The sequence below is a fragment of the Siphateles boraxobius genome, unplaced genomic scaffold (genome assembly GCF_051911475.1).
Source record: "Siphateles boraxobius isolate OS27281-9 unplaced genomic scaffold, OSU_SipBor_1 9, whole genome shotgun sequence".
Taxonomy (NCBI): Eukaryota; Metazoa; Chordata; class Actinopteri; order Cypriniformes; family Leuciscidae; genus Siphateles; species Siphateles boraxobius.
In genome coordinates this window covers 15,055,744-15,069,672 of record NW_027509219.1, presented here as the reverse complement: position 1 = coordinate 15,069,672, position 13,929 = coordinate 15,055,744, and the positions used below count along the sequence as shown (strand labels likewise).

At 37.9% G+C, this 13,929-nt stretch overlaps 1 protein-coding gene across 9 annotated transcripts in view; it reads left to right on the top strand.

Moving 5' to 3' along the window:
• The window catches only part of ncor2 (nuclear receptor corepressor 2), a 152,897-nt gene that overhangs the window by 58,696 nt on the left and 80,272 nt on the right, over positions 1 to 13,929 (top strand). For all 9 annotated transcript variants that reach the window (XR_013201227.1, XM_077224506.1, XM_077224505.1 and 6 more), the window contains exon 3: positions 4,495 to 4,625. Coding sequence is in view for 8 of the 9 variants with exons in the window: in XM_077224506.1 (XP_077080621.1) it covers positions 4,495 to 4,625 (131 nt within the window). In the remaining variant the exon portion in view is untranslated. The remainder of the gene's footprint in view (positions 1 to 4,494; positions 4,626 to 13,929) is intronic.

The following is a 13,929-nucleotide window of genomic DNA, read 5'->3' as shown; positions in this document are numbered from 1 at the left end:
CGAGGGACAGTGCATTCATTACAATTTTAATATTTATGTGGTGAGACGTCGCTATTAAAGGATAAGCTCCCAGCACTTCGTCCACACATCGCATCAGAACCAAAAACACTACCGGTTCTGCATAAGAACCGGTTCTCGGTTCCCAACCCTATTACGAAGTGACTTTCAGAGTGGATCTAGAGCCTGGAGAGGAAGTTCATGCGTTTGTGTCTTCATATAGGCCAAAAAATAGCGCAAGCGTCACACGTGCTTCAGTGTGTGTGTGTGTGTGTGTGTGGTAAATGAAACTGCGCGTCGGCGGCACCATTCATTCACACAGAACATGCAGGATTCGTATTTAAATAGTCTTTGTGTTTTAATATTCACACACACTAGTCTACATCGCGATTTGATTTCAAGTGTACTGAACTGCTTTCTATTTTTTCCTCAAATTTACAAATTCCGTGAAATTCCGCGTTATACACTAAATTCCTTTTTTATGACTGGATTTCGTCAGCATTTTAGGGGGGGCGGGGCGCCCCCCCAAAACAATGGTAGGGGAAACACTGGTATTAGTGGACTAATGTAGGGAATAGGCCTAACTTAGTGAATGAGGGTTTAGGGGGTGATTTCGGATTCAACCCATGTTCTCAAGGAGGGAAAAATAGAGGACACTGACAACGCGCTGACAGACTGGACCGAGCAGGTCATATTTAATATGAAACAAGGTCTCAAATTTGGTCAGTCAAAGAAAATTAAACAATAAATAGGCCTACCGTTTTGTGGCTCTTTAATGTGTCGTGACAGATTGCCTCAGTTAAAGCCAAGTTCAAATCCACCGACGTTAATCTACTACTCTCCTGACTGCTTTGTCGGACAAAAATGGTGATTCAATTTAAAAGTGAAAGTGAAGTGCACACTGCCGCACCAGCTTTTTATAAGTGATGTAAAAAAAAAAAAAAAAGTTTTCAAATTAGCGCCAATTCAGGGCACAATAAAAGCCCCCGTCGGTGATACCGGTATTACCGGTGTTGTCACACGTCGATCAACCGGTGGGAAAATATCCTCACCGTCACATCCCTACTAACAAGTTACCTCTGTCACTTTTGACCATTGAGCAAAAAAGTGTTACACTAACTCTTATAAAGTATTTTATAGTAATCTGTGTCTGTGGCTATTATACACTAGGGCTGCACGATTTGGGGAAAATGTCATATTGTGATTATTGAGATCAATAATGCAATTGCGATATAATAAACAAATGGTTTCATGAGTCAACTTGCTTAGTTCTCAAGGAATATGCATACACAGATTTGTAATAATTCTGAAATGTGTATTTCTGTATTTCTCAACAAAAAAAACAAAAGGGTTTTCAAATATTTTAATGACATTAATATGTTATATTCTCAATAGTACAATAGTATAAATAGAACAATAAATAAGAACAATTGTATGCTCATGAAAATAAGATATTTTGAACGTTCTGTCCAGACAAACAGGGACATTTAAGCAGGATGTGTATTGTGATTGTCAAAACACTTGGTAACTAAACAGAATTTTGTTACGTTTAGTGACAATATGTTACAATGTTTACCTGTTAGTTTACTGGTTTTATTATTGCTTGATCTTGTGATTTAATTCCGATCTTGATTCAATATCGATTCATTTGGATAAATATTAGGTACAGTAGATACATCTTAATTTTTCTCAAGAAAAAAAAAATCTCACTTAATGCTGTAAACATAGAGAGAGCACTGTCAGCTGGTTAAAAATAACTCAAATTAAATATTAGGGGTCGACCCATTATCGGCGCCGGTATTGAGCATTTTTATGGTTATCGGTATCGGCCATTTTCAAAACCGATTTGCCGATAAAATAATTTTGAAATGCGCTATATTTGGCTCTGACGCAGCCACCTCTGTCGGAACTCACCACTCTGTAGACTAGACCAATGCAATGTCCCGCACATCTGATTTGTTGGGAGTCACGAGTCCGGCCAATCAAATCAATGCGGAAAGCTGAAGGCACTGAAAGTTTAGCACTCACACCGACAGCACTCACTGCCTGGAGCTGCTGCACTGATCACGCATCAGTTGTCTTGTCTCTCAAAGTTAAGGCAGCAGCAGACTTTGCTGAACTAGCAATACATTACTCCACTGAAGTTGCAAAACACCTCAATATAATAGGGTCCTGTGATGCAGAAAACACGGACCGAATCGGGGAATCCAGTCATAAAAACGGAATTTACTGTATAAAGCGGAATGTCACGGAATTTGTCAACTTCTTGATGAATTAATAAAAAGCAGGTCAGTACAAATCAAATCGAATTTCAAACCGCAAAAAGACTATTTACATATGAATCCTGCATGTCTCTAATAAATGGTGCAGACGCGTGATATCATTTACCACACACGCACGCACACACGCACACACGCACACACACACACACACACACACACACACACACACACACACACACACACACACACACACACACACACACACACACACACACACACACACACACACACACACACACACACACACACACACACACACACACACACACACACACACACTGGAGCACGGGTGACGCTTGCGCTGTTTTCAGCCTCAGCTGCATCATTATATGAGGACATGATTGCATAAACATCATCTCCAGAGCCGCTTAGTCACTTCATGAGCTTTTTAAAGCTTCAAATGAGAAAAGTTATCGTCATATCATAAACACACAAAAACTCAAACATCTCCACGGCAACCCGTCAAAATAAAGTTTGTTTTTTCATAGGGACCTAAACATGTAATTTTTGTTAAACTGTAAATAAATTGAATAAGTTTGATTATTTAAATGAATAAGAAATGCTTTTTGATTACTAAAATTTAATATAACCATTAAAATAGAGTCTTTAAGTTTTACAGAATCCTGCTGGGTGCTCCCTTCAGAGGGTGCTCCCTCCATTTTTTTTTGTTATTATTATTAATAATAATAATATCGGTTATCGGTCTACTTGATCTCTAATAATCGGTATCGGCATCGGCCCTGAAAATCACTTATCGGTCGACCCCTATTAAATATCATTTGTTTTTTTACTAGACTATAATAACGTTACAATATTTTAATGATATAAGTAAAAATATAATAAATATTTAATATAGTGCACATATTTAGCAAAATACTCCTCTCTATATATAATTTGTCTAGCCAACTGACGTGCTATCAAATTGCATTCCTGAAGTAAATGTAACGTTATGTGACATAGCCTATTGTTCTCCAGCTGTTTTATTGACCTCTTTCCGTGGTTAAAAAACACTGATTGATCGAAATTATGTATGAGGCATACACATTTTGTAAAGTTGTACTGTATCTTTCAACACACCTATTGTTCATTTGTGTTACTATTAACTGGTAAAGAGTAAGAGATGTTCGGTTCACGATGACGATCTGTCACGCTTCGCGATTTTTCTCTGCATTAGAAAATGGATGTGTGGCGTGAGAGCGTGTGAGTCTCATGCTGAACTCGTGAGAGTTGGCAGTCCTGCTCACTAGGCTCAGTGTCGGTTATCTTATAGCCAAAAGCATCCATCTTCACCTGTTCTCCGCGCTGCCGGAAAAATGTGACCATACGAGCCACACGTGCCGCTGGCTACACTGGAACTGACTGGTCTTCTTTTTATTAGAGGTGTATAAAATGTGCAAACAGTAAATAATCGCTTAGCCTTAACATTGCGAATGCGATATGATTAAAAGCGCAGCACTATTATACAATAGTAAGCATGCACACACTTTTGCAACGTACATTTAGATCTGAACATTGACTCTGGTGTTAGGGTCAAATTTGCTAACAAAGGATTATCTTGCTTAGGATATGACCTGTTAATCATTTGAGATTTGACCCTCAGCCAACATCTTCATCCTGCAGATTACCGTTTGCTCTTATTAACCCCACTAACATCTAGATCAGCGGGACTCAACTCTAGCCAGCCAAGTGGAACACTTCCTCATCCAAACCCTTGTTCACGTTGGAATATGTCTTTTGTCTGACTCAAAGCAGATGTTGTTTTCGTATACCATTTCACTCCAAAAAATTGGCCATTCTTAATATTAGTCTTAATAAAATTTAGCCTAAACTAGCAATATAACTAGTAACTGTATAACACTTTGGAGTTTGAGACTCTTAAAGTTTATTGTAATTGATGGATTAGTTTCCAGAGTAGGTGCATGACTGATATGACGTGAGCAATTTCATGCTAAAAGTAAGACTTTAAGCTGTAATTAAAGGGCTCTATGATATCTGTTAGCATTGGGTTGAGTACCAAGGACTTAGATTAATTGTTCTCAGATTTAGCATTGATCTGAGATTTTTTTCTCCCCTTTTTTCATGTTGTAAGGAGGATGATTAAATCTGGAAACATTTCATTTAATGTAGAATAGTATCATATAGCTTATACTTTAGCTAGTCACATTTTTCATGCATTTTTATTTTCTGAGTTTGTGAAATGTGTTGTTCATTTTAGGATGTTGGTGGACTGGTGGATTACCACCCTCATGCTCGGGACTATGGCTCCCATCTGGCCCATGGATCCCTTTCCCAGCCTCACCGCCGTAGACCATCCCTTCTGTCTGAATTCCAGCCAGGCAGTGAAAGGTACAAACAAACAAACAATTTGTGACTGCCACAATTGCTTCGCATTTAGATCTAGACTATTCAGTCCTGTTCATTTATGGGTGTGACCACAATAACCAACATAGAGAGGGACTTTCACTTTCATTCAAGATGTTGATTTAGGTAAGCATTTAGTAGTACTGGACATTAAGGCCTGTTTTGTCACTGCCCATGCCAATTTTACTCTGCGTTCTTGGCTCAAGGAGATGACTGAAGCAGTCTACTGCTCTTATGCAATGCTTATGCAATGACACTGTAGAATGTCACCTTCAATATGAGTGTATGAATTTTCTTTTAACGTGGTCTCTGAGGTGCTACTCCAGTGGGAATGCCTGTGCAATCCTATCAAAGAAGAAGCCATATTAGTTATTTAGTCTGCATATATTTCCATAAAAAATCTCAAACCAGTAGTTTTTAACTCTACACTTAAAGGCAACATGCAATGAAAATTTACAGTTTTCTAAATGGATGTTATTGATCTGGTGAAACGACAGACTTCATGAATGCAAGACTTCTTTAATCATTTAATCTAATCAAACCCCGCCACTTTCTTAAGGCCCGGGTATACCTCATTTTCCACGTTGAGTGGGCAAATCTTTCAAAGTATACTACTTTGGTCGTAAACAGAAAGACGCGTTCAGCATGTGTTCACTATCTAGTGGATTTTGTATTCAAAGCACTCAAGTCAATCGCTCATGCGCTGTTGTACACGCATGAGCGTCATCGTGCTGCACACGGGCGGTCTGCAGAGGCGGATGGCCGAAATGTACTCAAATTTCAGCGCGGGTATTGCGCATTATTTTAGTCTTTCAGTATTAATTTAATAAAATTAATCAAAGTCTCCCACATAATGTGGGAAATTCCCACAAACATTGAATCACTTCAGCATTTAGATTGTATGAATAAATTAATCCACACAGATTATAAAATCAAATCAATAGTTTTAAAACTTTTACAAACAGCGTGAGTGTTCAGCGGTGCTGCTTCGCCTTCTCTTTCTCGTCTCTCAAAATAGGTTTCACAATGCAAGCGTCAAGCGATACTACTCTCGCGTTTAAGAGTCGAGGCATGACGGAATTATCGCTTGCACAATCAGGCTAGCATTGCATCGTAAGTAAAGTTTATCATTTTCACGTCTTTTTAAGTCGTATCAGTTTAAACATTCAAGCGTTTTGAAACCATTCAGTACTCGTGCGCTCTCTGAGAAATGGTTTTCTGAGAATGTGTGGCTGTCAGTCACCACGCCGGTGTAGATACTATCATTCAGAATCACAGATTCTAATTTTTGGAGGTATGACCAACATAAGAATTTTCACCGGAAAATGTCATCTGAACAAATAAGTAACATCCACATTTGTTCTGACGAACTAAGGTAAAAAAAAAGCATTGCAGTAAATCGAGCTGATTAAATCTAAAGATTGCTTCATAACACATCAAACCGTGCAAATTATACTTTGTTCTCAAATTGTTAATGTTAACAACATCAGCATTGCATGACTACATTTAATGCCCTTCCAATATTATCCTTGTTTTCGCATGGGCCCGGTTTCTAGTCTCTTTTTTTCTGTAGCCACTCCGAAGTCCGGTTGTAACCCATATGTGGGTGTATTGAGAATAGAGGCGTTTTTCTCAGTCTGAATGCTGAATGTTGAATGTGGTGTGTGTGTGAGAGCTGAGGTGTATAATCAGAGCCCAGTACAGTGGAACTGGATATTCTCACAGAAGATGGACTAACACCCTCTGTGCTTGCTTTTTTGATGGTCGTTCAACATTAAAAAGGAAAAACAACTAGTGCAAATTAAAATTTCGTAGCACACACAATCACATCTTATACAGTTCAAAATGATTTTTATGGAGCAGTAAGGCTGCACAATATGAATCAAAGGATCGAATGCCCCTGGATCAATTGTAGACCTTTTTTATTTTGGTGAAGTTTTGGCTGTGTAAATTGGGGCCTGCCTTTGGTCTTTTGAAGACATAAGCCTGTTGTTTTGTGCTGAAATAAGTGATAGGGGTTGAAATAGTGTCTGCAGAACGAGAGATAATAAGTGATAGAGGGAGATCAAAGCAACATGGATGGAAAGGAAAGGAAAAGGGTTGGCCTACCGTGGTGTTGGAAAGTGTGCTAGTGAAAGATTGAGATGTAATGATGGCAGTAGAGGGAGAAAAGGAGAGACAGAGAGCATGGCAGCAACTCAAGAGCAAAGTTAGCACGCATGATCTGTCCTCAATTCAGAATGAGGTCAGGGGCCAGTTAAACCTCTCTCTGTGTCACTCTCTTGTCTGTGTGACTGTGTGTATGATGAATCCTGCCTGCAGATCAGATTATATTATGTAAGTGCCAAGCACCTATTGAAATTGTTTTTTTGTTGTCTTTTTTTTTACAGATAATGTTCAATTAAATATACACAAACAGGCATAAAATAATAAAACATAACATAAACAGTTGGAGTTATTTTTTAATTGCAAGTGCTTATAGCGATACTTCTCTTATGTGGTATGATGGCCATTTCAAGCAAAAATATTTGATGACCGCTGGGAAAATCGCACCTCTCCTCCACATGCTCACCGGTAAAATGGCATTTGGTGAAACCCTGCTCCAACATTAAATTTCTCTGTACTGTACATGTTGTAGCCATTAAAGAAAACGCATTTAGTTTCAGATTTATGTTTACAAAATATTATGTTATTTTGTTTATTTAATCTATGTTGATTTATATGAAAAGTGAACAGCATGAGTAAGATATAATAATAAGATGCCCAATATATAGGGAGACATATGGAGTGGGTGGGTCAGACAGGATTTTGACCACTTCATTAAATTTTGTTTTGTAGAAAGCCCCCCTTTAAAGTGAATTTTGTTTGCATAAATTGTATCTTAATTTGAATCAATGTTTCATCAACCAATTACCTGGATTTAATAAATAAGAAGCAAATATAACAGACAATATAATCAGGACACTGAGGTGCTGGCGCGATCACTTGCGTTGCATTGCACGTGAGCTGGAGCTCGTCTCATAAATGAACCGAAACTCAGCGTATAAGCTACTTGCCTCACAGAAATGAAGAAAAAAAAAATATATAGATAGATAGAAAGCTTGAAATGTCTACTTTTAAAACAAAATAATTCAAAACGAAAAGAAATAGACTACTCTCTGTAATCCTTATGAAATGTGCATTTCTCTCTATTGGCGCATTCACTGCGAAGATGGCGAGTCGGCATCGTCAACTTCATCTTTGCAGCCGACACTGACAGAGAAAACAATAGTTTATTACTGCACAATTAAAATGTCTCCTTGCTATATTTGACACATTCATAATCATTACTTTTGCCAGTTCTTTGTGAGAGCTTTTAGGTGCGTTATTGGCTGGGCGGGGTTGGAGCAGTTAACTGCCTAACGGCGTGATTTGTTGCTTCTTCACCGTGGTAGGAAAAAGGGTAGTCTCGCGTCACCAGACCTTCAGACTGATGGCAGAAGGTCTGGACTCTATCGCACCTTTTATTGGCCAAGGACCGCCCAAGAAGACATTTGACTGAAACTTAACGCAACCAATCACTGTTCGTTTTGTTCCGCGTCATGTTTAGGGGCGTGAAAATATAATGTCAATGTCTCTACAAAAACAGACCGGTGTGCATCTAATAAATTATTGCTTCAAGAACATGCAAGTTTACTGCAACAATGGAGCGGCGATCTTCACATACATTTTGAAAATCATTGTCAAGTTGTAAACACAATGGCGTTCTTCCACGAGTGGTTTTGGCGTCACGCATTTGTTTCCAGACGGACTGTTAAAGAACATGACACGTCTCGCAGACTTCCTGTAGAATTCAACCAATCAAATCGAGACTTCGAAACTCCTGAAGTGTTTCCAGAAATTGTACCATATGCATTGAGCATTCAGCCAACTGTCCGTGGGCGTGACGTCTAAGGCTGAGACTAGAAAAAGGGGGGCTCAACCACCTGCCCTTTTTCAAAATTAATCAAAAGTGCCCCTCTCAAACAAATATCAATGATAATATTGTGATCAATAAAACAAAATGCATTTGATTATAATTAACATGACAATGTGTACAAAACTAAAGTAACCTAATTTCATGTTTACGTTTCTGTCAGTATGAGGGGTCGTTGCCATAATGCTTTGCTGTGGGTTGCGTCACTTGCGTGTCTTGCTTCGGACTTGACTGAGACTGTCGTTTTCAAGACTCTAGAGTAGTGTGGACGGTAGGGCTTTGACTTTTTCCCAAAGATCATATTCGAAGTTTGTTTGTTTATTAATATTAATATTTGAATATATTTGAATATTAATTATTAATATTTTGACCATTAAATGCCGCGGCGCTAGGGTTAAGGGGCCTTAACCCCAAAATGTTTTAGGAAAGCCCCAAGTATTTTGTTACCTTGTCTTTCTCATAGAGCAAAACAATTAATCAGAAAAACAAATGTGAATTAGATTACAGCTGCTGCGATTAACTTACCTAATCATGAAAAGTGCATAGGCTATTACGGTTTTATTTATATTTTTACCTCTGCATTAAAGGCACTTGCAACGTGCTTTTGCAGCGTTGAGAATTGTAGCCAATCACAGACATGTCTGTTGAACGCATCGGCCAATCAGATGCGTTTAAATGAGTTCCTGTGCTGAAGATGCGCGAGCTCAGCGTCACCGAGTTCTACACTTTTCGCAAACCTGTCATTATTATTGGCAATAAACTTAAGATGCAAATAAGAGATTCTCGGCAATGTATTTGATATTCTTGATGCTGCTCTGATGCACTCCATTACGCACCGCTCTGTTTGTTTTCATGATGACTAAAAGTTCAGCAGTCTAACGTTAGCTCATCGATGTCAAAATGATTAATGAAGCCGGAGCTTACCGTTCACAGAAGAATGTTAACAGTGAACGAATACCTGATAAAATGTAAGTAGCGCCACACGTTGCTTTTCAAATTGTCAGGAGTGTAGATTTCGAACTCCTCGTCAGGAGTTGTTGTTGTAGGCGTTGGTGCGGCCATTGTTTTGATACACAAAATAGGCGCTGCACTAACCAGGACACTAACGTCACCTACAGGAGCCCAGATGACCAATAATTGCATTGCTAATGAGCTTGTGATTCAAAACTTCACCAGGCGTGAAAAAACCTCGGAATCTGAATTGAAAACAATGGTTACAAGCAAACACATTTTGCAAAAAATAATACCCATAACAGGTTCGAATATTAAAGGCTGCCTAATATTCGTTCGAATATCATTATTTTTTTTTAAATATTCGAATTCTATTCGAATAACGAAGTTCGGAGTCAAAGCCCTAGTGGACGGCAGGCGTAACCGTAGCATAAGTTTTGCGTTTTAAACGTAGGTATTCCACAGTCTGCTCGGGAACCGATGCTCTCTAGTCAATTATGATTCTTTCAGTGAGTATGGCTCGACGGCAGGACAAAAATAAACCAAATTTTATTTTTCAATAATCAAAGGTAGTGTGTAGATTTAATTAAAAATCCACATATTGCATATTTTTAAATATTAAAGCCTGTTTGTCATGTATAATATTCGGACCAATCATCATCTGGCACAACAAGTTAAAATTTTATTGGACAATGTGAAGTGGGGCGGTAATTTTCCGGTCATAAATCGTTTGGAAATTACATGGACAGACGAACGTACATTTTTGAAGCGATCTGAAACTGCGTTGTTGAAACAATGGATGTTAATTGACTACAAAGTACTGCACAAAACCAGCACCAAAAGTAGCATTAATGGTAAGTTATTATTCAAGTCTCTTGTATTTAGTCTATGATAGAATGGTAAACGGTGTATCAATATACAAACTGTCATAGTTGGTTAAATGAAGCCCAGGCGCCACCTACAGGCCTATTATGTGAAGTGTAGGCTGACAGCATTTGAAATGGTGACTATTATTTTGACATTTTTGATAATTATGCAGCAATAGTATGATCAAGATCCTTCAGAAATCATTCAATATGCAGATTTATAAATTTTGGAAACATTTACTGCTTAATGTTTTTTTTGGAACTTTTTTGGAATGTTTTGGAACTTTTTCAGAACTTTTTTTTAGGGTGTATTCACACCAGGAAAGTCCGATAGTTCACTTGCTTTGGTCCGGACCAAATACATTTTTTTTATTTTTTATTTGGTACGGTTCGCTTTCACACTGCTCTTTTTGCAAGTGAACCAAAATTTGTAAACAAAACCACACGTGTTTCGTGCTGACGCGGTGTCATTGGTTCTTGCGTTAAATCTTACCCAGATACAATAGTGCTATTTTCTGATTGGCTAACAACACCAGAGGAAACGCGCTTGATTCCTGCCTGTTCTACAGTTAGAGCGGCGCGGCCAGAGTTTTGGGCGCTGCGGCATATTAAATATATTACAAATAGTTTTTCAGCGTGAGAAATACAATGTGTGGCGGGAGAGCGTGACAAAAGACCGAAATGAGTGACTGTCACGCTCAATGCGTGACACTTGAGAGCCCTGTCACTCATTCATTCATTCATTCATTCCATTCCAATGATGCACATACGACGAGCAGAAAGACGTGCAACAGTATCGTGTGGCCAGACAGCGCGCCGGAATGGAATGTAGTAGGCTACAACAGATCACTTTCCCATAACGCAACTCCGACTACGGAAGCCTGTTAACTCAAAGGCGCAGTGCTTTCTTGCAATTGGGTCGGTTCATGTTCACACCGTAAACGAACCGTACCAGAGTTCGTTTGGAACCGAACCGAGACCACCTCTTCAGCTGGGTCTCGGTTCGGTTGTTTGGTCCGCACCCGAGTTCGATTGCTGTATTCAGACCTGCCCAAAAGGTCCGCACCAAGGGGGTAAACGAACTAGAGTTCGATTCAGTCGAACCAAACAAGGCAGGTGTGAATACACCCTTAGTGTTTTTTCGGAATCATGGGACTTGTCGTCATGCCGATGGATCTAATAATGTTAAATGGGTAATGATGTTTATGGATGAATGAATACATAATTTTTTTTTAACATGACTGTGGTATGAAGCATGTCGCGATTGCTAATGAGAGATCGATATCAGCGTGTGGCACGAGTCCTGCGGATATAAAGAAATGAGGACATTTCTTTCCACCAAACTACCCACAAGTGCAGAATTACTACTCAAACTTATCAGTTTATGTAACAAATTAAAATTGTGAGGTAACACAGCATTGTTTCACTTGGTCTACACTATCATACTAAACTGCATTTGAGTTTTTTTAAAGTTATAATGTTATTCTATGTGTTAGTTTGTTGGCTGTATGAGACTAGCAGTAAGCTACATCATAGCCAGAGAATTAGAATAACATACTGATCATATTCTAACTCTTCATCATGTTGAGCTTACAGTTGAGCAAGTACACAATTGAAAGAAATATATAACACTGTGCAAGTGGTTTTTGGATATTTTGATACGAAATTATTACATGTTGTACCTTTCATTAAAATTGAAATTATTTTATAAGTCTTTATTTTCATTTTTATCAATTTAACACTTCCTTGTTGAATTAAAGTATTAATTTATTTAAAAAGAAGAGAAAATTACTGACCCCAAACTTTTGAGCGGTAGTGTATATCGGTACAAAATATTTCTATTTTAAATAAATGCTGTTCTTTTTTTTTTACTTTTTAAACTCAGAATCCTGAAAAAGTATTTTGAAAACCAGATGAGCATATATGCCCCTTTTTTACATTTAAGCCCCTGCCCCTGAGGAATTCTCTGCACGTCCCTGCTGCTTGGACAGTTACATCTTATTTGCTGTTGTTTTTTAATTATATATATATATATATATATATATATATATATATATATATATATATATATATATATATATATATATATATATATATATATATATAATTTCTAGCTATCAGTATTGAATTCATCTATTATAGAAACCCTATTTTTTCATTTTCAACAATTTGATGTAATAATGGTTATTCACACAATGCAAATTCAATCAAAACCAATTCCAATGTGGTTCTTTGAACTGTCTGACTCTGATTCCAGGCAGGATTAAGCAGTTGTGTTTGATTATATTAGGAACGTGATCTTACATCGTTTCCTCTCCTCGCTTCAAATTCTCTTAAAGTGTCTTGTTTTGCCTGTAGTATTCACATATCATTATAATGTTCCTGCTCTCTGTTTCATTGTCTGTGTGGTGTGGTACTGGTACGCACGCAGGCATGCATTTACGTCAGCGTTTGTTAGCATTAATCACGCTCTGTGCTGAAGTCTGTGTACTGTTTATTTAAGCTGGGTAGACCATGTAATTGATATGAGGGATACACCCGTTTTTGTTCGCAACGGAGTACAATCCACACATTTAGGCACACCCATTTATACACAAGCGCTATAGTTTTACACCTCAGTTTGTCTTAATAATCTTAATGACCTGATTTCACCTCTAATTGTTTCTTATTTAAATGCAAAGTATGTGCAATATATTGGTGTAATAGTAATATATAATAGTTTTTATAAATATATAACAGACACAGTTTGCAGTGTGTGATCTGTGGGGAAACTAATGGGGATGTGTTGATGTCTAGGGGTATTGTGTGCACGTGTGTATTTTTAGTGTGTTCATATGTGTCTGATCTCTGGCTTTGGCACAGGATGGGAAAGTCTTTTGAAGCTGTGTGTGTGTGTGTGTGTGTGTGTGTGTGTGTGTGTGTGTGTGTACATGTGGTTTTAGTGTGATGTGTACAATTGATGGTTAGGGTTATTGGGTTCATGTGTGTGTATATGTGTTTGCTCTTGATCAGTCTGAGCTACAGGAAGGCCTGTGAACCATTTGATCACACAAAGTACAGCAACTCACCCCATTAGTGCCTCAATCAAAATGCGTACATGAAGGGCTGCACGATTAATCAAAATAAAATTTAAGTTTTGGGTCGCTTATAATAACGTGCTTTTGGGAACTCAACATGCGGCAACCGTCTTTCAAAACAATGAGAAGCTCTGCTCCCTGCGGTTCTCCATACATTTTTTTTTGATGGTTTATTGTTTGAAAAAGAATAAATTAAGATAATTACATAAGTAATGTAATTTTACAGTTGAACTGTTCTCTCAGTGGGATGCTGTTCAATTATTACTTAGTTTTTTTGACAGTGAAATGTTACAATAGTAATGACTTATTTAAATAATGTAATAATAATACATTTTTTAATTTCTTTTTTTAATCATATCATTATGAAATCACAATTTTTTTTTATCTGAAAAAGCTCAATCCCCCATCCCCCCCAACCCCAAATCGTGCAGCCACAGACA